The sequence below is a fragment of the Balearica regulorum genome, chromosome 1 (genome assembly GCF_011004875.1).
Source record: "Balearica regulorum gibbericeps isolate bBalReg1 chromosome 1, bBalReg1.pri, whole genome shotgun sequence".
Classification (NCBI taxonomy): Eukaryota; Metazoa; Chordata; class Aves; order Gruiformes; family Gruidae; genus Balearica; species Balearica regulorum.
The window spans coordinates 147,935,015-147,961,076 of record NC_046184.1 but is presented as its reverse complement, the minus strand read 5'-3'; the positions used below and the strand labels follow the sequence as shown (position 1 = coordinate 147,961,076).

The following is a 26,062-nucleotide window of genomic DNA, read 5'->3' as shown; positions in this document are numbered from 1 at the left end:
ACTACTATATTCATCCCATGCATTACTGAGCTGCAGAGAAGACCAGTAGAAGAAACATCTTTTTTTTTTCCTCCTAAGAAAAATTCCTATTAACTGTCAGCCAGTCTTTGTCCCCCTCTGGATCCAGCACTGCCTCAGGGATGCTACTGTGTCAGAAGATCTTTCCTATGAACCTACAACACTCTGCCCAAACCCAGTGATTTACATTCTTCTACTTTATCAACCAGCTGTATGAAATATACCTATTACAGAACTAGCTATATGTTTTTTCATATCTCAAAGTGGCAAATCATTAGATGCATCATATGCAACAATGTTAAAATGAGCATTGTTTCCCACGGTAAAGTCTGCTCTAACACCTTATGTATCTTAAGACCACTTTATTGCCAAAGAAACTGTCGATTTACATCATACCAAACTAATATCTGGAGGAAGAAAGAGTGATATCCAGTGAATTAGCAATGGTACCACAGAAGCATACACCGCAAGGGGCAGGCTGGGCTTTTGATTCTGGACTTCCCTTAAAGCAAACAGACATCATTCAGAGGTAGATCTTCTTCGGCTACCTGGATTAGCCCACTAAAGGGTTGTTTTCTTTTGCCATTCACGAAGCAAAGCACCATTAAACTCAGGATTAACAAGATTCTTTGCCTGCAAATACGGGGCATGGTCCAAAATGGGGGTCAGCTAAACCATTCTCCTATGGGTCACCAGATCAGAAGTAGCTGGCATCACACACCCTCAGCGCTGTTTTTTTGGCTCCACCACTGGAACTGAGCTCACCACCCAGTGATTCTTTGCTCTGACATTGTCCTGAACACTAGAATTCAGAATCACAATAAATGTATGGAAATGGTCCAAAGCAGAAAGTGAAGTAATATCTGAGGCAAGCAAGCAGACTAAAAATAGCCTGCTGCACGGTGGAAAGAATCAGAGGGTGGGGGAATCCCTGCAAAAGACCTTTACACTCCGTTCCTTATGCATAAATCTGCAGGTGTGGAGCACTACCAACAGTCCCTCAGTGGCCATCGCAGGTGGCCGAGGAAGATGCGTCCAGGCTGTCGGAAAGGCATTGTAGCCAGCTTTCCTTCTGCACTCACGCTGCAAAGGGATGGCCGCGGGGGTGCGGTTCCCCAGGTGGGCTCACGGCTGTAACCCTGAGGAGATGCTGCTGCTGCTGCGGGCCAGCTCCCAGCCACAGCCTCTCCCTCTCTCTGCCCTGCCTGTCCCCTCTCACCCACCCTCCAGCCAGCTTTGCTGGGGCAAAAACAGTAGAAAGCTAATCTGTATTAAAAAAAGTAGAAAGAAAATACTTCTTTGCCAGTGTTGCTCTCTGAAGGACAGGACAAGGGTAGGTGCCGGTACGAGGGGAGCTGGGGAAGGTGGGGAAGAGAGGCAGGGCTGCCCCTGCAGTAGCAGCCAGATATCAAATGGGCTTTTCTGTACTGTAAAACCACATCTTGAGGGAGAAGTATATAGAAAATAGGGAAAACCCATAGACACCTATGTTGGGAGGAAGCGCTGCTATCACAACAGGATGCCATCCGAACATTTACAAATAGAAAATGTAACTGTTCCTCCTTTCTTTCCTGCCAGTGTGAGAAATCCTTTCCTGAATTTACATGAGTGTTTGTTTGTTTACATTTGTAAGCATGGGAGAGAGAATGAGTTTGCATTTACATGCTGATCCATCCATTTTTACAAGAACAGTGCAAACTCTTAACAATTTGTGTTGCAAACCAAGACTAGGCAAGGTACATTTCCCAAACTCTTTTCACTAGAATTGAGGACCAGCAGCAATTCTGAAATAGGAACTGACATCACCTTCAGCGACTTGAATTTGAGTGGAGACTTGTTTGACGATGCAGCCCCTTCCGATCTATAAATCAGTGCAACTATAGCATTTTAAATGTAAAGCCTCGAGTCAATTATAAACAAACTTTTGCAAAGGGGCATAGCAAAAGAAGCAAAAAGAAAAAAATCAGAGTGAAAAGCAACTAACTTATTTATAAAAACGGGGTTTGTCTCACAGGCTCAAAGAGAGGAAACACCAATAAATGCTAGAGAAAAAGCTGCTGAGGTAAAATATGCCAAAGACAAATAAACCCCTCCTTAATGGTGCTGCCTTTGCATCACTGTTTCCACAGCAGTGACTCACGGCTGCCTGGCCGCCCGCAGCCCTGGCCGGCAGGACAGGTTAGCAGAGGGGGAGCCAAGCAGCCAGCCACGGGGATGCTTGCGCTCCCTGCTGCCTGTGGTCTGTTTGCCCGATTACATTTCCATTCGGTAAAATATTCCACGTAAGAAAACGATTTTCAGGAATCATGGACACTATCCTTTCTTGCTCTTGCACGCAGAGCCAAGGTGCTTTGCCAGGCCGGTAACAGCTACCTGAAGGTCCTTGGGCCGCTGCATTTACACTACAATTTCCACTTAGTTCTTACCAGCTCTAGAATCAAATGCTAAAATTCAGTTCAGGAAGAAGGAGCTAGAGTGGAAAATAGTCCTGCTCTAGTAAAACACTGCAGAAGCACCTCATACACCAACCGACATGCAAAAAACTGAAAGTTCATTTCTGGAACTGACCCCTCCACTAGGCAGAGAGACGGACGCTGGTGAAGGCCCCCCTTCGTCCTGCAGAACTAGGTGCAAAAGAGAGCACACCACAGCTTTTGCACCAGTGGTATGATGTTCTGGGTAAAGAAACTACCATCTTACCTGGTGCACGTGAGGCAAAACACACCACCAATGTGTTTGCTCTCCACACAGGAACAGTACCTGCTTCTGCTGCTAACTAGCTCACTTCTCACAGACACATCTTTTAGATCTAAACATTTGAGAAATAACGCCCGACGTGAAAAAAATCAACAGGGAATCATCAGAACAAAAAGATGTCTCCTTGGCCGGACTCCCATTGGTCTAATCATGCTTGAAGCAGGGTCTTGCTAAGAGAGACAGCAAGGACAGGAGAGCAAAACTAAACCATGAGCTTATTATGAAACACCAATCTTTTTGCAATTTAATGACAACACCTTTGCACTTTTATTTAGCAGCAGAAAATGTTCTCTGCCAGAGAAAGCACACTCAGTGGGCTTTAATCCCTTCTGGATTAAACCGATCTAGAGAAATGTACACAGGCCCCTTGCTGGAAAGGACTTGAGATGCTTCTAGGCTCAGGAGACAAACAGCATCTTCTCCTACATTGATCAACTGAACTAGCTTGCACAGCATCTTCAAGGCTCTTTTAACACCTAGCTGAGTCGAGTGCTTCCCAGTGCATATTTAAGAGACTGGGCACAGGGGGAGAAGAACGCTTTCCTTTGAGGCACAAAGGGAGCATTCATCGCGGTTACAAGTCAGCTTAGAGTACCATGAATTCCCAGGTCCTTGAGCATTAGCACTTGCTGCCATAATCTCTAGACTTAGGAGCTGGGCTTTAAGACTGTGTTTTAGCCAACAACTCCCAACACAATCACTCAAACTGCATCTTGCAAAAGGAGCACTGTCGAGGGACTTAGAGCAAACATTTTTGTCTCATTAAATGTTGGAGAACAGCATTGCTATTTTATATTTATATATACATATGCATATGTTAAGAAAGAGAAAAAGGGGAGAGAGACCACGCAGGATAATCTTAAATGTACAATACTATTTGTGGATCCGTAAACTAAAGAAAGAACCAGAGGGAGATTTTAAAATGCTTAAAAGTAGTTCTCATGTGCTACCCTGCACACATTCCTGTAGCTGCAGCACTCACTTGAAAGTCAAGCATCAGAACTTACTTTCTTTCTAAATAAACAGAAGGGGAAAAAAAGTAATCTGCTTCCCCCTCCTGATTTACTGCAGAACAGTGGCCAGCTGACTGATAACGGACAGTGGCTAAGGTCTGCCTACCATTCCCAAAGCAGAGGCTATAAATTTCAGCCTCTCCCCTCTCCGCACAGCCTGCCAGTTTTCACATAACTTGTTGGGACTTGTATCTTTCTCCTCCTCATTAAATTGGCTGAAGTTGGCCAGCAGATCCAAAAGATATTTGGTGGAAAAGAAGGCAGGACACACGCACTATCGCTGAGAAGCCTCATTTCCTTAGGAAATCAAGATAAAAATATGGAATGTCGCAGCAAAAACCAGGAGGAGCTTGCAGGCAAGGTGCAGTTTATGAAACTACAATTAAACACAGTCAAGAAAGATTACGTTTCAAGCAGATATATCCCCTCTAACATAAACAGAAAATTAATTTTCCTGTCTTTGATCCTTATGCCCAAGCCAGATTTTAAAGTGCACCTCTGAAAGACAGCAGCTCCTACTGCACCTGGATCTCCTGCTTGCCTATTCAGGCAGGAGGAATATGCCGCAGACCTGGGTTCAGCCTAGACAGTTGCTAAAATGATAGCACAGTGCTCTATCACAACCGTCGTTGGTTTTACTCTGCCCAAACTGGCAAGAGCACACATGCTCTAACACTGTATTGACAGGGTTGCCTTGTTTTCCTTGAGCAGACGATACGTCTGATTCACTGGAGGTAAATTGAGCTGTGCTGTGTGTCTGACAGAAATCCTACAAAATGCAACCCCGTACTTTTTGCTATTATCTGCATACAAACCATTTCTGTTTCCCATCAGAACTCAAATCTCCTCAGACAGCTTGAACAAACAGAGTGTGGCACTCAGAAAGGCAGTGGTGAAACCCCCACATCGAGGCCACCTGCACGAATGCTCCCCTTGGCTCGGAGGAAATGCTCCATCACTAGAACTTGCGCAGGCTATTATTGCTCAAATTCATGTCAGTGCAGGTATGACCGGTAGATTAAACATCATCATTGTGAAAGCACCCGCACACTACCCACACTGAGCCTTCACCACTGCTGGTATTAGGGTCCAGATTTCCCTAAAGCAGATAAATGCTAGCAGTCATTTGTATATGTATGAAATCACATTGTCATTAGTGACTTCCTCGTCAATGCTAACAGCAGGTCTCCAGATGATTGCAGGCACCAAGCCTAAGGACTGAAGAAAAATAGGCACAGGATAACAGTTAAATGCATGAGTATTGCCCACTTGGACTGATAAACAGTGTCCAAAAGTTGGATTTCAAGCACCCATCCCTACTCATTATGATGGTAACAGACATCAGTAGTTCACTTAGATGACTTATCCTTTCCTTCTGACTGTGTCAATGCAGTCGCAAAGACAGACCAGAGGAAAGAAATTTTTAAGGAAAAAGTCCAGACTTGTCCAAAGAGATCAAGACTTGCAGAGAAACCTTAATAATGCATTCCTGCCTTTTCGCCACTGGAAGTCAGCTGTAGCCTACACAGCCATTTAGTTTCCATTGTGCTCCAGTGCTAAACACGTGCTCTCACATACTGACGAGCAATAACAGATCTCAGAGCCACAGCTGAGGAGAAGATCCTGAGCACCATCTGTTGTGCTACAGCAGAGCAGTACCTGGTTCTCTTACAGCCGGGTAGGGAAAATTTTAAAGCTGCCTCCCTAAAACAAAGAGATTCTTCGGTGCTCCAAATTATAGTGACGTTTCCTTTATGTGTTCATAAATTCAGTTTGTGTAATCTAAACTACATTACAATTTACAGAGCACTGGCAAAATCTCTTCTGCTAGACAGGATAAAAACCTTGCACAACAGACCTGACATAAGCATACAGATGAGGAGAAGGCAGAGGCAGCACAGCTTTCCTTGCACTTTCCTAACACAGTGATCCACGATCAACCTTGAGTACAAAGCCATCTCCCAGCCTCAGCTGAAAAGCCATGCAACAGGAATACTACTAAGTGAGCACCACAAAGCCTTCACAGTCAAAGTTCTTTTGCTGTTGACAGATAATAGATGCTGGTGAGATAGCAATGGTGCCCTCAAGGATCTTCATGGCAAAAGGAAAACATCTGTTTCTTCTAGCCTTGAAACAGTCATGTTCCAAAACAAGCATGTTAAAATATAGAGAGAGGTATACCCACAAGGACAACTGACAATAGGCTGTGCATGGAAACAGTCTTCCACTCAGGTGGAAATTTTGCACTAAGAAGAAACTGTATGCTGAAAAAAAGTAGATAGAGAAACAAGCATGTATGAATGTTTTACATCTCATTTTTTCCTCTCATCATTACCAATTTTTCCTCCAACCAAACAGTATCAGAGTGAAGTTGGTCTTTGCTGGGTCACAGCAGCCCAGAGCCTTGGTGCTCGACACCAGTTGTCTCCGGTCAATCTGTGATGTGTACAATTAATTTCCCAAGCGGCTCGGTAACAGCCATGGCTTTCTGCCCTGACCTCAAACTCCATGTGGAGCTCCCTGTTCAACCTCCCTCTTGCAGCCGCATCAAACCTGATGCTCTCCCCTTCCCAAGTAATCTTCTCCAGCCCGACAGTCTTGCTAACCACCCCAGGACTCAGATGAAAAGTGAAAGTTTGCCCTTTATACAAACTGGTGCCAGCATTGCTCCACGAAAGTTTCTTGGATCATGTCCAAAAATCACAGACCTGACTCAAGCCAGGTGTTAGAAGTATTTGCCTTGCTGGGAGATAAAGTCACTGCACCTTGTATGACTGTAAGGACAAAAGCCTCTCCAGAGTTAAATGTCGCTCTACTCCATCTGCTCTGCCACCCAAGGATGGACGTGTTGTGACATGTCTGACACCCCGAGTCCCCCTGCAAGGCCCTGAGGATGGACAGGACCACCTCTACGCAACCCAAATGGGGATCTTGCAGAGAAATGGGAGCTGAGGGGGGCTGCAGCAGAGCCCGATCCCACACAGACATCAGCCAGCACTGCAGGGCTGAGCCTCCCGGCATCAGGGCTGTGGTAAAGCCGGGGAAGAACTGTGCCAAGCAGCTGGGCGAGGGCATGCAGTAGAAGTAGGTGTGGGATCTCAAATTAAGGAGGGAAACAGTCAATTATACAAATGCTCTGCAGCTCAAAAAAGGCTGCCCCGCTGGCTGCAAGACTACTGTAGCAATTTTTTACCTCCTCCCAAAATAGACGTTACAGCTCAAGGGACCACTGTCCAGCTCTGTTTTCCTCTGAACTGTAACAGAAAGTTCCCAGCAGCTTTTTTTTTTTTTTTTTTTTTTTTTTTTTTTTTGACCTAAGTCCTGGAAGAGATCAGGGGTTAATCAACTTCAGGACAGACTGGACAGCAGGGCTGTCCACATTGTAAATACCTTTCCTATTTATTCCTTTTCCACAGAACAATTCTTTGTTTTGCCAGGTAACTATTTAACTAAAGACTGCAAAATTTTGCACAGACTAGCAGTAAGCAACCTCGCCTTTGAGGGACAAGCAAGCAAGGTGCCAGTACTTGCCATGGGAACTACCTGGATTTTTAGGTCCTTGATCCATTTTCCCCAATTCATATCAAGAAGAAGGGGCACAGCAAAGGCTTCTACTAACCCTACTGGCTTCAGGTTTGCTTTGGCTAACTTAGCAGTAAGTACTGCCATGGACTGGTATATAAGTGATTTGTTAGGCAGCAGTGCTAAGCCAGGTAAAGCAGTGCACTCATGTCTCCACACTAAAAGGCCAGCCCAAATTCAGCTTCTCCAGACTGGCTTGCCCCAGTTCTGTTGCACAGTGCTGTGAAGATCTGCATTTCCCAGTCTGCTACAATGAGACATGAACTTTTTTTTTTTTTTTAACTTTTTTTTTCCTCCAAACAGATCAAAATCTACACATTATATTTGGGGGGGAAAAAACCTGCATAAAAGTTTGGACAAACTTTCAGTGGTTATTACTTTTGTTATCCCCTCATTTCGTCTGCCTGCATGTGTGGGTACACACACATTTATATTTATCTGCAGTCTTTCTGCAGATTGCTCTTTGGATGTCTTACAGACGACAGATAGATCATCCACATGATTGCAGTTTATAACACCACGTAGGCCATAACATATAGGCTCACAAGAATCAAAGTGACTTGCCTACTACAACACAAAAAAGCAGTCAGCAGAGTCAGGAAGATGGCAATGAATAATTCGGGTAACCTTTCCTGTCTAGGTGCAGGAGATGCGCCACGTTTCTCTGCAGGCCTGGAGGTTTTGGTTTGGGGTTGTTAATTTTTCTGCAGAGCACGTACAGAAAGGGCAAGACAGGCAAGCACTAAAAGCAATCCAACTTCTTTCATAAATCAGCAGGATACAGTATCCAGTTGTTTACTTAGCATAATTTTACACAAACTAGACTGGACAAGTCATGAAACACTGGGCACAAGAGCTGAGAAATACTGCTATTAAAAAGGCATGCGGAAAACTTTCCCAAGGGATGCCAAGAGCATGTGTGGGAAGAGGTAGGAGGAAGAAGCAGCAGCGTCAGGGGTTATACCAAACAGAAAAGAAGCGATTGTGTTCTTCCCTCAAAATCAGTTACTAAACCTTTCAAAGAGAAAATCATCGCTGGAAGGGGAACACAGGAGTGACACTGGAAACAACCGTGCAGCTGCAAAGAAAGCTTCCAAAAGAGTTAAGCAGAGTCAAGCCGCCTGTTTAAGGTGTAACGCAAGTTAACAGCTTAGATGCAGGCAGATTTGCCAAGTAAGCTTTGCTAAGGTTTTAAATATTTGCTTCACAAGAAAATGGATTCTTCCAACTAAACGGTGACTGCCGAATCTTACAGCGTACTTGTGTTGCATCTGATAAACATTGGTCACGGCTCACTTGGTACCCTACAGTGCTGCACACCAGCACGCAGCAAGGAGCACACAAACCTAACAGCACAGTCAGTGAGTGGAAGGAGTCAACACAGACCGAACTTCACCTTCTCTAAACCAGTGCCGCCAAAGGAACTGGGACCCTACAATAAAAAGATTAAAGACTGACTACAGGAATCTTTTGAATAATGCCTCCCCCCACAACACACATGCAGCCTGAGATTCAGTCTACATATGTACATTTTGGAAAATATTGTTCAAAGCGTGTATATGCTGATAGCTCGTACTGTTCCCCTTTTACGGTCATTGGGCTCATTCCAACAACAGAATAGCTTTAAACTGATGAGGACTGGTGGGGTTTTGTTTTTATTTGTTCTACACTCCAGTGAATTTTTTTCACCCTACACGCACTCTAGCTTCACCCTCAGAAAGTGAAAATAGGACCTACATATGCACCATTCTGTAGGAAGACTTATAGATCTTTAGATCTTACAGACCCTTTAGTGCTTGCTTTAGTGCTGTAGATCTAAAGGTCTATAAAGATCCATACAATCTTCTAGATCTTTTAATAATTTGTTTAGAGAGGAGGAAAGTGGAAAAGACAGGAAAGTTTTATGCACATCAACACCCCCCCAACGTTTCAGGCAGCAGTACTAACTAGTCATAATATATTCAAAGATCAAGATGCTATCTTCAGCCCACCTCCTCTTTTCTCATCCTCACCACCATTCTTTTCAAAATTAAAATCTGAAGAGAAAACCACAAGAAAAGCTGAGAAGGATGAAGAGTATTTCCATAGCACCATGTACATTACAGAGCTGTAATGTTTCTTCCAACGTCTCTAGTTGGAGGTTAAACTACCTCATTTTCTTCATGCCAACCAAAACTTTTTAAGGAAAGCCTTCGCTCTGACTTTGACATCCCTCCCATTTGGGTGATCAAAGCTTTATAGGCCACAACTGATGTAACCTAGCTGATCCTGAGCAATGGGTGAATTGCAGAATCGAGGCCTTGAAAACTGAACATTTGGGGTGTGCCCACAGAGCGTGCCAACACATCAGGCTTTCTAATTTGTTAAGCATTTGGCAAAGCAAGCACTGGATCAGAGGTATCCCAGAAGAAAGAAAGTCTTGCGGCTGTTCTCAACGCAGGTTAGACAAAATAATCAGATATGCTCTATGGCATCACTTCTGTTTAAGCAAAAAGGCATAACACTGCCAGTAAAACATGCACAGAAGCACAAACCACCTAGAGGTTCATTAAAAAAAAATAAAAATCACAATTTCAGTTTTGTAGAAGTTGCCACTCAAGCCTCTTTCCCGGGCATGGACACAGTTACCATTAGCCTACAAAAGCAGTTCATCTAACTGGAGATCTTGAAGTAGGCAGAGGAGGTAAATTTGAGGCTGTGGCTTCTTCAGCATTTCTGTCGGGGCAGTGCTGGGGGCGGCAGTCACTGTCCCCTCTGTCCCCATCTTCTCTCCTCTCACTGCTCCCATAAGCTGTGGTGAGCTAGAACCAGCATGGAGCTGCACAGTCCACCAGCAAAAGGAGGCGTTCATGAAACCATCGCTTGAGGAACTGAAGCCATGGCTTGATGATATGGCCATCTCTGGCAGCAACATCAACTTGAGCCACTGCCCCTTCTCCCCCCATGGCCGTAGGCAGCTCTTCTCCAGCCTCATGCCACCTTCTTCATAGTGACAGCACAACTGCTTGTAATACCACGCGCTGAACTAGATCAACGAACCAATCCAGGTTATAAATAACCAGGGCAAAGAGAGGAGTGAGGGTATTTTTAACATGAAACCGGGGCTCGTTCACTGATCCAGGTCACCATCTGGCCCCGGGGCAGTTGTGCCGGCACAAGTGTTCGGAGACAGGCAAGGAACCAGCGAGCAAGAGTGGACAGGAATATCCTACAGCCACATCTGCCACTGAGAAAATGGTACATTGAACAGTATCACCCATGCCTGGTGTTAGCAACAGTATCATCCATGCTGGTATTAAAAAATGGAGCTGACTTAGCACGACTTGGAAGAATTTACACCACGCTTTTAGCCTCCGCAGGCTCATTACTTTGAAGCAAAAACACATGAGCTCCACTGGTAGGAACGACAACACTTTTAAGCTGCATGGGGCTAACATCTCCAAACTCCTCCCTCTGACTGCCCTTCATCCCCTAAAAAAGCATGAGCTTGTGAGATAAAAGATACATAGAGCCAATATACAACTAGCTTTTCAAAACCAGCCAAAAACTACAGAAAGTTTCAAAACATAAGCCATCTCCCACAATACGAGCTCAGCCATACTATAGACAGCATTTTTCAATTGTTTTCCTTCTGCTGTGCAACCTCTCCTTTACAACTGTTTGTGATTAATACATGCTATTAAAAACAGAGGGAGTGTGCAGCACAGCCAATCTCAACGTTATGGAAGAAGCCTTCGTTGTGCACAGTCCAGCGAGCTGCCCTGTGTAAAACCGCTGCACAAATGGAAACGTTTGCTGTGCAGAGAACATTCACTGCGTGTCAACACACCTTTACTCTTCTCTGGTTTGTCTGGTTGTTAACTGCAGCAAAAGAGCGCTGCCTTCTTATGAAGGCAGCCTTTGAAAATCTCCAATTGAAAATTGATTTTTATCAGGCCATCTTACAAAGTAAGAATGTCTTGCTCTTGGCAGACACAACAGCTTAAGTTAGAGAGCAGCAGTCACACTGCCCATCAATCAGAAGGAGATGCAGAGATAGGACTGAAGTCCTATTAGTTGACCTAACCCTGCCTTCTTGTTTTCCCCCTTCTCCTGCCTGTTTACCCATTACACCCCAGCCACTCACCAGGAGCTTGTATCCAAGGCCATTTTTACTTGTTGGCACCTATACACGCACTAAAATATAAAGCATTTTGCAGCAACACCCTTGCAGGAGTTTTGCTTAATATAACCAGCTTGCCAAAGACCCCCTGCTCTGTACAATGCACATGTGCTGACGTAATTTTTCCCCTAATACCTATATGAGGTTGAGGAGTTCAGAAAAATAAGAAGCTTGGTTTGAAGAGGCATAACCTCTCTTCAGAACTGCAGTATCATCAGTCAAGCATTGCACACAGGAGGATCTCATTCGATTTTAAATCTGAAGCTGTTGTGTTAATTTGCAGATGCAACTATAAAACACAAACGAAATCGAGGGGAAAATCCATGCTTTTCCTGATCTGTTTTGAAGACTTAATTTAAACTGATTCTTTTTTGAACAACATAAACTGCAAGACATCTAAAGATTCAAATATGGGCATATATTTTTTGTTTCTTTGGCTGGGTTAATTTCCAGTCTTTCCATCTAAAACTCCACAGTAAATCCCCTGGGTCAGTTACAACTACTACTTGACACTGCTGAATTCTGCCAGCAATCTGCTCATCATTCCTGCAGATGTTTCTGCTTTCAGGCTTCTGGGAACTTTATTGGACCTATTTCCTTCGAATAAACGTATACCCTTTTTAGGCTGCAAATGTACCAGGGAAACTACTGTCCTCTATCTCAAGCAGCCTCCTCACCTTCTTTTTTGGTAAAAGCAAGATGTTACATTTAATATAAAAAAGTGGAAGCGGGGAATCTGACTTTTTTCCCCCTCTTCTAAGAAATTTCTGATAAGGGAGGGCTACATGTGCTCATATGTCCTGGGACCAGCTAAAGCACTTTCTGACGGCCAGAGGCCCCTGCACACAAGCACACAGAAATCTCATGAACGGCAGATGGGCTCAAGGGGTCAGGTCCTGCAAACAGAAAGCTAACGATCACATGCAAGGACCATGCCCTTCAACATAAATATGGGGTAAGCCATATGCCCTCTCTCATAATTAAATTTTACCCATATTGCTAATAAAGCAGAATGTTCCTCTACTCACCTCGGTAACATCCATGACTTTGATGGCTGCCAGTTGACCTGTTTTGACATGTCGACCCTGAAGAAGAGAGAGAACCATCAGCACCAGTGTCTCACCCATCCCTTCAGCATACACAGAGAAAAGCATTCCCCAAATTTACTGGACCCTTATGATACTTCATATGAAAAAACCAACAAATACTCTAGATGGCTAAAAAACCCCCAACAGTTTCTCTTCAAAATGTTCTTACACAAATCTTAGAACCCATTTATTTTTCTCCACATTAAAAGGATGATTATCAAGATTGAGCACAGACAGATTACATTCACAGGTTCCCTTATGTTTACTTTAGCAAAGCTCATAGTCAGTACTGATAGTTTATTAACATGCCAGAACAGTTAAACTCTACGTATTGCATATTTTATTTCCACGCACCAGTGCCTGGTACCTGGGTGATATTTTACCGGGTAAATGTAAGCACGCTTAGGGGGTTGCAAATGGACGTTTCTCTTTGTTTTGGTATTCACCAGTAAAAAAAAGTGAGGTTTCTTCAAGCGATGCATCAGACTTGTAATAGCTCTCTTTGCCTGTCTCACGACAGCTAGACAAGAACAAGACGTCGCCTCCCTTCAGCTACGCCACCGTAAGGGTTCGGTTTCTCAGTACAGCTGGAGCTGAATTAATAGATCCCAGCTCCTGCGGCAGGGAGCTCCTACCCTTCCTTCCCCTGCCTCCCTCCAGCCTCCTGTCACATATATTTCTCCCAGGAGCACTGAGCTCGTTCTGGCACTCATCGGATCATATGATAAGCTGATTGAGATCACTAAAATGGCAGAAAGTTAACACAGAAAAAGCAAACTGCAGGGTGGGGCGGGGGATTGCAGATCAGGAAATTAAACTGGTTTGCTCGGCAGTCAGAGCAGAGCCAGAGCTGGCAGGAGGCGATCGCGTGGCTGGGAGGCAGGCAGCGCCACGGGCCCCTCTGGCCGTGCTGGGCTGTACCGCCTCAGCTGACTTCTGACAAAAACCTTTTTTCTCTCAAGTACATTTTTACAGGAGGTGGGGCCATATCAACAAGCTGCTCTGTTGTTTTTTTCTTCTAAACAGGCACTTAGAAATGGTCCTGGTATTAGTGTTTTCCAACTCTCCACTTAACACCCAGCGGTCTGCACCAAGACTTCCAGTCAAACAGCCCAGTCTCCCAACGCCTTTCTCAAGCATCATCCCCAAAGGTTCTTCTCTAAATCAGTCAAGCTCTCCAGCAAGAGGTATGCCCGCTACATTTCTTTACTTTTATCAGAAATAATGATAAAAACACAACAAAACATTTCACTAAATTCACAGTTCCTTTAACTTTCTCCTCACCAATTTCTAAGTTTCCTAGGCAGAAACCTATACGTAGCATCCACTAGAGCCAATGGACATCGATAAGAGTATTTTTTTCCTGGATTAACTTCCTAATCTTTTTACAGATTCTTTCGAGACCGGCACCCCAGAACTGAAGCACCCCAAACCACTAGTCTCTTTGGAGAAACCTTGACCCCTTCACACCTTATGATGCCCTCCATGGAGGTAATGGCCAGGCATTGCTGGTGCATTAGAAAGGATGAAACGCTGCAGAATTCACAGCCTCCGCTTTCTTTCACAACTCTTCTTGTGCTGCGCTTTCCCCTTATTAACCAATCCACATGCTTTCTATAAATAAATTACTGTACTTGGGTTTCTGCCGGCTCTGTAAACTCTTTATTGCATGCATTTCTTTTTACAGCTTGGTCTCAAGTTGGTTTGGATTTTGAAACAAATTTAGGGTCCTAACATGCGTGCAGTGGCCAAGACTGACCCCACCTTGCCCTTACTACTTCTTGAACCAAAGACTTTCAGCAAGCCCAGGAGAGATGTATCCCCAATTTCTCACCCTGGACCTATGCCTAATGACAAAAGCCTATGGTCTTCTCCTCCAAGACCTACCATCCCACCAAGGAAGGAGGGGAAAATGTTTTACACCTAGGTGGAAAAATGTCTCCTCTCAGCTCTGCCCGTTTTCCACAGTTCTGTGGAAGGAACTAAAAGACACAAAGATGTGGGGAAGCACAGTTCAAGGTACAAAAAGAATATGCTAAAGATAAGAAAGGAACAAGGACATCTCAGAGAAAAAAACCTCAAAACACTAAGGAGGGCTGATGAAGAAGAAATTTTTTAAAAAACAGTTAAATACGGTTCACTGTTCATTCTGCAGTAAAGCGGGGATGCTAAAACAGCAGCAGAACATACTCCAAGCAGAAAAAGTGACACACAGAAAAGAGAAGTAGCAAGACATCCACGGGATGCCACATATTTTATGGAAAACTTGCTCTATTTGTCTTTTTAAATCTACAAACTACTGGTGGGCTTGCTATTTCCAGAGAGAAGCTCGAAATTTCCCAGGGTTCATTTTCACAACTTTTCTCAAGATGTCATTAGTCCCCGTGAGACTGGCCCCCTCAGAATGACTAACGTGCATCAGCCTGACCGTCCTTCCCCTACAGCTTTACGGGATCCTACCGGTGCCTCCGCTAGTCCCTATCAAAACCTGGGGCCACGACAGTTATAGCAGAGATTGCTTGTGTTTCGCTTTGCTGTTTCTGCAGCAGGGATGGGAAAAGCTTCTCCATAACCCTCCTGAGGGACTGGAAAGCCAGGGAACTGCAGACTGTGGGAAGTGTGGGCTGCTCAGTATCCCAGGCCAAATTTAAACCCTGGTCATTTCAGAATATCATTAAAAATTACTCCAAATACCCTTTTCATAATATATGGAGCATTCATATTCTAAGCATCTACAACATATACGGGGGGCTGCATGACATTGATTTATATGAGAGAAGTTAATGGACATTTTAAAGCCACATTCTTTTCATTAAAAACATTTTTAGAGGGAGGGGAAAAAGCAAACATCACAAGCACAATATATAAGCATGAGCAGAGTTTTTGTTTGTTTGTTTATCTGCTTAACAACTCTGCTCAAGATCAGACTTGTCAAACTATTAGCAGGCTGGTATAATTTTGCTTGTAACATGAAATGGCTAAGCATTCCTGTTTTGGAAACTGATCTTCAGATTTTCATAGCCAGCTTTTGCTTTGGAAAAAACTGCATTAAAAATATTAAAATCGCAAAGCCGTTGAATGTGATGGAAGAACTGCAGAAGTCATAGATGGGAGAAACCCTCTGAACTCAAGTCTCCTGGGATTAAAATTTATTCAAATCCAACTCCCAGGGCACTCCATAAATGTGGTAACCATTAAGGCTCCATACAGACACCATCTCAGCAACACCACCGGCTAACACTCTGGAGAGACAGCATTTTTATCGCAGAAGGAGGCCCCTTTTTTATCATTGTCTGGAGTTGTGGCCCCTCAGGGCGTCCCAGGCTCCCCCATCCCCAGGGCGCATGGAGGTTCTTGCAGCTTTGTTTCTCTGGGCAAATTGTCGGCAATTACCATCTGAATATCTGAAAAATGCTGCGCGATTGCAAAACACAACCCATGCTAACTGAAAACAGCGGTTTCTTAAAATATTGCTAGATACCAAATATCAGAGGCTGGGGATCACAGGATAACTGTCACCTGGCCAGAAAGTTAAGTACGGATATGAAACATGCAATGAAGATGACAGCAAGCTAGATGCATCTTGTCAAGCCTAAGATGACTGTCTCCAGAGCCAACGGACTGAGGAGGCTGCAGGGTTTGCACTGCGTAGTAGCAGCAACAGGTAGTGGAGGCTACATCATCCCATGAGCAAGGGTTTGCTCTCGGGGATGCGGGCCACGACAACTGTCAGCTGAGTCTCGCTCCTGCCCCAAGGAAAAGAGCCCACCAACACCTTCCCTTCATTTATCCATGTTATGATCAACCAAAATTTCCAAACTGCTTGTGTTTTCTTACGCATTCACCCCTCCTTTCTTTCCCTCTTTTCACGAATGTACCTATATTAAAGCACTTGTGTATCCTCCCAGGGAAGTAATGTAAGAATATTTTTAAAAGACCACTACTGCACTGTTCTATTTTTAAATGGCCTGTTGGGATGAGCAAGTCAATGGAGTTGAGTCTGCTGACCCCAAATCTTGTCCTGTTTCTTCTCATGCGGATGACAGAAAGTTCATTTACATATGGAAAATTTTAAAACACAGCTCTTCTCATCAACATAGCAACACTGCAGCATTTAACTGGTTCTTAAACTGAATCCCCTACTTAAGCACATTCCCAGTCATGTCTGATAGCAATATGCTGTTTATTTCTCATCTCAGTGGGCTTTTGGCATGTTGAAAAGCAGAGGGGACAAGGGGAATCCTTGGTAGACTGCCAAGATCTGCAGAACATTATAAATTTCAAGCCTACCCACACTCTCCAACTCAGTTAATACACCTACTTCTTGCCTCTTTCTTCCTCTGCACAATTACGGTAAAATTTTTGTTTGGGAAAGGTTCAAAGGCAAGTGGTGCTATGTGCTGGTTTTTATGGTGTTTTTTTTTTCCCTAAGATGCCTCAATGTTACCAAAGAACTATGCAAATTAAATGTAAAAGAAATTCTGTCAGCTCATTTACCTCCTCCCCCCACTAATTATCCAAGATATGTATTCCACAGTAATGTAATTCTCCTACTAACACATTTTTCAGCTTGTGTATTAATGTGCCTTTTGGGGGATTGTTCCTGGAAGCTTTCTCCTCAGCTAAATGCCATGAAAGTGGAATATGGGGCAACATCACATATTAAGGAAGGAAGGCAGCATGCGTGACTCATGACTTGCAAGCTTGGATTATCCTGTGCACTGTACACCATGAAGTCTTTGGAAAACTTTTCCAAACTCCTAATATCCTATGCTGACAGTTCTGGAAAGAAGAGCAAATTGGGAAAAAAAATCTACTAATTCACATTTCAGTTGCTACAATGTACACAGAAGTGGCAGGCTAGATTTAAACATGCTATCAAGTGAAAACTCGCCAGGGTATCACATCTTAGCAGTGCTGCACAATGCCCCCATGCCAAAATTAACTTTTCAATTTGCTTCTCAGTTAGTTGACTCTAAAGTCCTACCAGCCTGAGGCAACAGGCCATGGAGCAATACTCTGCTAGTAGGTTGCACACACCAGTGCAATAAATGATGATGATGATGATGATTATTCCAATGCACATTTACCATCAGATCTTTTTGTCACTCGCCAACACAGAAAGTTGCAGACCAACCAGCTTTGCATTGCACATACTCAGACTCTACAAGATGTTTCTTCCCATTCCCCAGAAAGGCTAGGTCTACCCTGTGAAAAGCAGCGGGAGTAATGCTTGTGGAGGAAACAGAACACGCATTCTGAGATAGAATGGCACAAAGTGAAAGCAACCTCCCCAATTAAAAACAAATAATAAAGTAGAAAATGTTCTTAAGCAAAAAGTCTACCTAGTTGCATTTGTAGCCAAAATAATGCTGTTCCTACTGATACAGCATTCTGAAAGCTAAATAATCACAGGCTTCAGTGATGGAGATAAATTTGTAAAAAAAAAGGATAATGTTTATCTGGCAAGGAAGCTCCTTCTAGAATAAAGATCAGTAAACAACCTCAGCACAAAAGCCTGGCAAAATCACTGCAGAAACGCATGAGAAGAAAAAAAGGCCAACATCAGTGTTCTTTCTTCCTGTTAGACGATTTCTAAACCCAAACCAACCAGAAGCTATTAAAGACTCCCACTGTTTAAGTCAAAGACAGGACAGGGTTCTGTGTTTTCCCTCCGTCTAACTCTTGACATCAAATGCCTGGAAAGCAAAACAGAAAACAACATACTCTCTATCCTGCTTTAGATATCCACAGGCTCACTAGCTGTCTATTGAAGACATAATAATGACAATTTACTCATGCATAGTACTGCATTCTGTGAAGTATGAAAGATGCACAGTTATTATCAGTCCTGTACTTCCAGGGACAGAGTGAAAAAATGTTACCCGCTAGAAAGGAAAAAGAGAGTCCTATGCACTTATTTTTTACTTCGACTGCTAGTTTTGTGGTAGCTTTCCCATTCCGAAAGATGCTGCATATACATTACCAGAGGTGTTTCCTTCTCCCAAACAGCTCATTGCCTAAATAGGAAAAAGGAAAGAAAAAAAAAAAGAAAGAAAAAAGAAAGAAAGAAAAAAAAAAGGATGGTGGGAAAACCGTGGCACAAAGCCACAATCTGACTTTCCCAGGATCACAACAGGTCAACAGCAGAGCTCTGTTAGGAGGCGTCTCCACTGATTCCCAGAACCCTGCCTAGCGGTCCACCTTGTCCCACCTCTCAGCAGGAGATGGTTTTGTTTGACAGGAAAGGACAGGAAGAGAACCACAATGGCAGACAGTTCTCTCGCCACTTCATCTGGAAAACAATGCCGGTCCCCCGTAGGACCTTGGACAGATTTGCCTTAGTGAGGCCTGACTATCATGCCCATTTCGGTTCACAGCCACTGAGATATCTGACTGGGTGACAGATGGAAAAACGCTGGCAGAAGGAGGGGATGTTGCAGGGGAGGGTGAAGGTCCAGCAGCGGTGCAGTTTAAGACTGTGGCTGGCCCTTCGTTACCCAGTCACGCCAATCCCAGTCCCTTCAGCCAGCTTGGATCCCCCAAGGCCACGCATCTCCTGGCTCAAATGGCACAAAACATCCCCTTATCAAGTGAAGCTTACAGATCTCCCTCTTCCTTCTCGCTCCCAAATACCAAGCAGAAAAGGCTGACACACGGGGTCCGCTGGCAACGCCGGCAGCAAGGCCGCAATGCGTTTTTCCACAAGGCCTCAACTCCAGGCCATTAAGAAGTTTTTAAACTTCTTAAAAGATAGGCCTTGCTGAGTGCTGCCCTTCCGCCAGAGGCCCTGGCCATCAGCTGGCTGCTGGCTCGTGCTTTGCTGCTCTGTAGGTGGCCAACTGCCCCAGATTTTATGTTTTTTCTACCAGGACATTTGAGCTAATTGCCTTGAGGTGCCAGCCTGGAAAATACCCTCTTCAAGAGCCATCCTCAAAGTCACCATCCCATCCTTCCAGCCACCACCAGGCTATGCCCAGATTTAGTGACCTTCACTAAACACAACATCACTCTTTTTCTCTTACAATAGAGTCCCCACCCTCAGACTCCTCCAAAAAGAGAACGGCCTCTAACCTTATTATTGCTTGTATTTTCTTCTAGTTTTAAACATACCTAGGTAATTTAGTTGGGACACTAATGAAAGACACACAAAAAAACCCCCTAACTAAAACAAAAGAAGAGAATGAAACCTGAGTAGAGGCATACCTCCCATGCGGACACTGTTGGCTCAGACTATATTTGGCTTCCTCTGGAAACGTCCAGCTAAAATCTGCTGTGTCCAGCTCTCATTCAAATCAGTTCTTCACCCTACCTTAACGGCTTTACCAGTCACTAAATCCACCCCCTCCTAACACTAATTCGTCTCTTCAGACCCTCTGCAATGGTCTCTTTTATGCAGAACAATTTCTTTCTGGCAACTATAATTAAAAACAAGCCAGATGGAGAACATCAAGAGAAGAATTTAGACCAAAATGATAAAACATGTGCTTGTAGATACAAAACGACATGAGCTACAGATACAGCTGACTTCTCATTTTACACCTCAGCAACCACTTTCATCGCCAAAGCACGCTCCAGTGGATCCTGGCCACTGACTGAAGTAGAGGCAGGTTTGGTGGCATGGCCACAGCGAGCCCTGCAGCAGGGCCGGCATCGATCAGGTTGAAGGGGACCACCACAGGTCTCCAGAGCGAGCCCGGCGCTTGCCAGGTGGCACCCCACCATCACAACCATGTGACGCCACTTCAGAGAGACGTCGTGCACCACGCGCCGCTTCTACCTCTGACCAAGCGCAGCCCAAACAGACTCCCCGGGGTCCCGGCGCAGGCGGATGGGAGCTTCGGAACAACAGAGGCGCCTCCATAGCTGAGAGAGACAGCAGATAAAGGGCAGAGTCTCCAGATCACTTCTCCAGAGTGACATCGAAATAAGCCTGGATGAAAAGAGCCTGGGGCCACTTCTCTTTATTTGTGTTTTAAATGAATTCATATTGACATTTAACTCATCACCCCTGGACGTGCAAATCAGAGCTTTCCGACTGAACGGAGCAATTTACGCCTTGTGACCAAGGCCCTCTGCAAACCTGGGCAAGTCTGGGCCCGTTTCACTCTGCTCACTGCCGAGAAGCTGCTGAGAAACCACCTCGGTGCTGGGCATGCACCTCCTGAAAGAGGAGGAGAGGTGTCCCTGACAAACACCATCACTTCAACAGTGCTGCTACAGCAGCTGTGGCAGACAAACATCTACCAGCCTTTTCAAAGCCTCGGTATTTTGCCCTGTCACAGATCACGGGATAAAAGCACAAAATTTAAGTATTAGGTACACAGAAATGCCAGAAGACCTACATAAAAGACTGACTTTTCTCTGGGAGGAAAAAAAAAAAGATCAAAACCGAAGCAGAGCTAGTCCCTCACTCTCCCTGCACTGATGCTGCTGTAAGCAGCCTGCACTTTCTTGGGGTACACTGTCAGATGTCATACACCACGAGAGAAGGAAAACCAAGCCCAGGTAATGCTGCACTGAGACGGAGGACGCGGCCAGCATGGAGCTGCGCGCAGCTCCGTAACCAACACCTACTGAGAAACAGGCGACGGCCACCCCAGGCAGCGAGGGGAAGGTGTCCCTCACCGAGCAGCACCCAGCAGGCACTGACAGCATGCGCTCGGGGACCTGGCTGCCCGAATCTTTAATTTCGAGTATGATAAAGAGATGGGGGAATTATTTTGGAAGGTACAAAACCTCACTGTAAATGCAAAAGACATGGTGGGAGAGGAAGGGAAAAGGGAGAGCGATTGGCTCCACTCCTTTTTATTTCCCTTTTTAATACATTTTTGGGTTTGCTGCTGTTGATTCAGCCCACTGGACAAGGAGGAGCCCAACACACACACTGAAACGTGCGGCTGTCCCCACTGAGAGAGTCCCACCTTTTGTCTAGCTGCACCACGAGATGCTAACAAGCACCCCGCGTGGGCAGGATCTGAAGCCATCACTGGACAGCTTAGTATTAATGAGAGGAAAGGGGAAGGAGAACTATTTTCATTTATACCATCCCAGTGGAACAAGACAGCCAAGCAGAGCAGAGCAGTCAGCTGCATAATGGGTTTTATTTCAACATGGTTAAAATGAAAGTTTTCACATCCACAACCTTTAAAAAATTCCAGAATATTAGCAGTAAGGCAGAAAAGTTAATAAAGTCTTAAGTAGATAAAGCATATACATATAATGAAATTCCAGTCCAACTGTCAATATTCCTCCAGTGCTGTAACATGACAAAGAAGGGCTGGAACTGTGTGTTTTAGGGCTTTTTGCTTTTCCTACTGAGGGCAGATACCGCCTGGCATCTCTTTCCTTTAGCCATTACGAACATCATCAGCACCACTTCCAGTTAGTCACATCTGCTAGCCACTGTGGGCTAGGGAGCCATAATTTACTAGGCAGCGGCGGCTGAAACTAAAATGCATCTTCTAGGGCACCAGATCTGCTGGGGGAGTATTACAAGAGCAGGAATTCTTAAAAAGTATCGCACCAGCCAACGTAGCAGCCACACGAACAGGGACCATGTTGTATACTGTGACCCTGGACGTAAGAGCAAATTAAGAAATATTTTCCCAACTTGTTTCCAAGATGCAAAACATACATTTAGCCTAAAGTTATATGTATTTTAATTAAACGAGGACTCACATCAGAAGACTCTTTCCAGCATTTTTATCTTCTGGTACCCTGCCAAGTCATCTGTGCTTCTAAAGCAAAAAAAATTCCAACCAACCAACAACAAAAAAACCCAACAACAATAAAAAAACCCAAAAAACAACCCAAACCACCTTGTCCTTGAGAAACTGGCATGTGGCCAGCGAGCGATCTGTAAACAGCTTTGTGTCCACACAAACTATTTTCAAATACTCAGGCAGTATTTTCAGACCTCAAACTATTTCTGCTTCATCAGCACAGGAGCCTGACTCAGAAATCCAAGCCTGTACTAACAACCCTTTCTGTAACAGACTTGCCAAAGACAAAACCCCAACCTCAGAGGGGTTTAAAATATTTATTTATTTAGCAAAAGGAGGACCAAAATGAACACAATTTCTTCTAGGTTGCTACCTGGGCAGTATTTCAGTTGCTTTCCCAAAGCCTGTGGCCACCGTGTTTATTATGTGAAAGGGCCACACGACAGAAAAGCCATTGTGCAACACACTCAGCTTGCAGGTTAATCCACGGAAAAGAACGGCATTCATCAAGGAAATGGAGCCTGCGCGTTCTCTGATTATTACTTTTTACCGAGTACTCAAGAACACACCAAGTGCCTCACAAAAACCAGTCAAAACATGTTCACCGCTCTTAAATAACACACTACGGGCCTTTGCAGACCAAGCTGTGGCAAACAAAAAGGGAAAGAAATTCCTCGGGAGGACTCGTCAAACAAGCCCAGGGTGCTGCTGCCATTGCAGCCAGTCTCCACCCACTCTGCCGTGTGCTCAGGGTACAAATATAATGCAGACTGAGCAAAAGGTATTTCGGTGCAAAAGGATTTGTGAGATTTTAGTCCCCAACGCACACAACTTCTGTAACTGGAGGTAGGAGATACACTGCAGATTTTTTTTTTTTTTTTTTTTTTTTTAGTATTTCTAATAATTGTGCTTGGGGAAAAAAACCAACTCTTCTCATGACACTACACAAAAGTATTATTCAACTCACAATCCAACACCAGCTATTCCTGCAGACTACAAGTCACTACTCTGGAGCACAACTCTTCATTAGATGTAATACAAAAATTGTTAGTCAGAAAGGCCAAGCTTTTGGTTGTAGATCATTCAGCAAACTAGTATAAATAGGACAACTTAGTATTGCCCTGGACTGCAAAAGAGGAGTGAGGACCAAAATTCATGTGCCATGGACGACTAACACATTTTGTAATCACTTACAGCCATGCAGCTTAAGCCAGCATCACCGTCCATCCAGCCTCTCTAACACTGCACTGTTTCCCAGGCGGCGAAGCGGAAGGAAGAAAGAGGCAGCGGGTGCCTCAACCCCAAACAGTCCCCCAGCACGAGGCATAAGCCACTGCGTGTGCACCGGGCAGCAAGGCTGTCCCTCAGGCCCCACAAGCATCCTGGCAGCCATGCTCGTGTCAGGGAGAGATGCAGAGGGGACGCGGCGTGAGCCTGGACAGGGTCCTGTCCCGCTGAGGGCAGATGCACAACATAAAGGAAGCAGGGAACAGACCACCCCTCCCGACGACTACAGCAGGTTGACCATCTCCTGGCTCATCAGCTCATCTCCCCTAAATATAGGGATGGAAATGGGAGCCTGTGAACACTTCGGGCTGAAGTCCCAGACCCTGGCAAACTGAAAAAACTGCTCCAGCAATCCTTCAGCCCCAGCTCAGGAGTGCCCTACACACCCAAAGTTTCCATCCTCGGCTGGGTGTTTTCCCAAGTTGTGAAAGATCTCACGTATCTGCCCATACTTTGTTGTCTCCAAGAGCAGACACAGCTGACTGTGAAGGATGCACACTGCCACATCTGGTTCGCAGCACAGCTGGAACCAGCACGACGCCTCCTGCAGCGCGGGTCTTTGCAAAATAACCGGTCACCGCTGCAGCTCAGAGACAGACCGAGGTGGGGAAGAAACCTCCTGTGTTCTCCAGGAAACACAGAAACCTCCAGGAAAATGGAGCAGTTTCTGGTTAGGGATTCACAAATGAAAACATTGCTTAATCCTGCTCAGAATTTCAACTCAAAAATTTGTAATCCTGCAAACACAGATATACATAATGCTGTAGCCAAATTTAATCTCTTACCATTCCTTTCTACCACTTCCAACCTTACTAAAAGGAGTGGAGAAAGGGACTGGAAAGAAACAAATTTTAAAAAAGTAGAAGCCTTCCACTTCTTTTAAGGTATTTGCTCAGGCACACTTTCCTAGGATGCATACAAACCTATCTACAGAGGAAAGTTTGAGCAATGCTGCCTCAAAAGCTACCTACCCTTTACCCAAATCACCACTTGAATCTGGAAAACACAATCAGGTACTCTGACCAAACGCTACAGCCATGACCTAAATACATTACGTGGTATGGTGGTGCAGAACAGCAGTTCCTAGAATTAAGCAATCTTCCAATTAAGTGTCATGCACTGAAAACAAAATTAAATCAGCTGTGATGCTGCCCTACTACTTCTACTCCCTTCTCCCCACATCAGGGAAAGAAAACAAAATCCTTTCCACGAGTCTGAATGCTGTATCACCAGCAAGACTGGATTTCCGAGATGCTGGGGAGGGGTCTATGTATGCCAGCTGTGCCTGTCCCAAATTACAGCACTCTGAGGAGAGCTAAAACAAAGTAATTATTTTTTAAATTGTAATAAAACTGGATTTCCGAAAGTTCCAATGCTTTTAAAGTTTGCCTTTTAAATTTACAGGCACTTGTCTAATTACTGAAAGAGCATTACAGTTTATTATAATCATGTGTCTGCACTGAAAACATCAATATAGCATGCTGGAATCGATTGCTCAATTATACAATGCACAGCTATTGCAACTGCTGTCAAAGTAGAATTCATAACAAGTCCAAGGGCTTGCCTTTCAAAACACGAGCAAGAGTAATACTTAACACTTAAAGCAATTTCACTGAACCAATGGATCACCAAGAGAAGCACATAAAAGACAAGATTTCGTGCAACATGCTGTCAGGCCATGTTTGAAGACACATGCATGCACGGATGCAGATTTATGCCAAGTGTGAGGCAGCCCCATCAAACATGCAGCTGAATGAAGGGCTGACTACGGCATGATGCTCTAAACCTGAGCACCAACCACTGCTTCACCACTCACGTCACCTACCCTGGGTGACAAGACCCTGATGAAGTCAGAAGTGCACCCCACCCACCAGCCCAATAGGTGTGGGTGCTTTGCCACGCAGGGGAGCTACCCAAATCCAGAAACTACAGGGCATGAAGGGAAGGAGGGTTGGGGACAGCCACCAAGGTGCAGCCCCACGTGACCCCTGGCAGCCCCAGCTCCGGCAAAGTTGTGCGAGATGCTGCTCCACTATCACTGAAGGTGAAACACACACACACACACACACACACACACACCCCCCCCCCCGTACTGCCCAAAACATGTTTTCCATCAGCACTCACCTCTGCCTGACTCTGTCTATGGCAGGAGGGCAAGCTCTTACAACTGGCTCTTTCCAGGGGAAAGCTGGTGAGACCTTCTGATCCTCCCAAAGGCACCATGGGGGCACCTGCTGCAGCTACACACAGCCTGACAGAGGGCAGTCGGGTCCCCACAGGCACGCAGGTCTGTCCCAGAGGTTTTAATCTACCTAGATCAGGGCCTGGGAGGATGTTTTAGTCAAAAACAAGTAAAAAGAACAGTGTTCTTGTGCTACTCTTACTCCTCGTCCAGCTACAGCACATCTCAGAGATGCCTGGAAGGTAAAT

At 44.8% G+C, this 26,062-nt stretch overlaps 1 protein-coding gene across 11 annotated transcripts in view; it reads right to left on the bottom strand.

The window, feature by feature from the left end:
* Positions 1-26,062, bottom strand: part of MAP4K4 (mitogen-activated protein kinase kinase kinase kinase 4) — a 168,233-nt gene that overhangs the window by 76,664 nt on the left and 65,507 nt on the right. For all 11 annotated transcript variants that reach the window (XM_075738316.1, XM_075738356.1, XM_075738309.1 and 8 more), the window contains exon 3: positions 12,561-12,617. In XM_075738316.1, the coding sequence (XP_075594431.1) occupies positions 12,561-12,617 (57 nt within the window). The remainder of the gene's footprint in view (positions 1-12,560; positions 12,618-26,062) is intronic.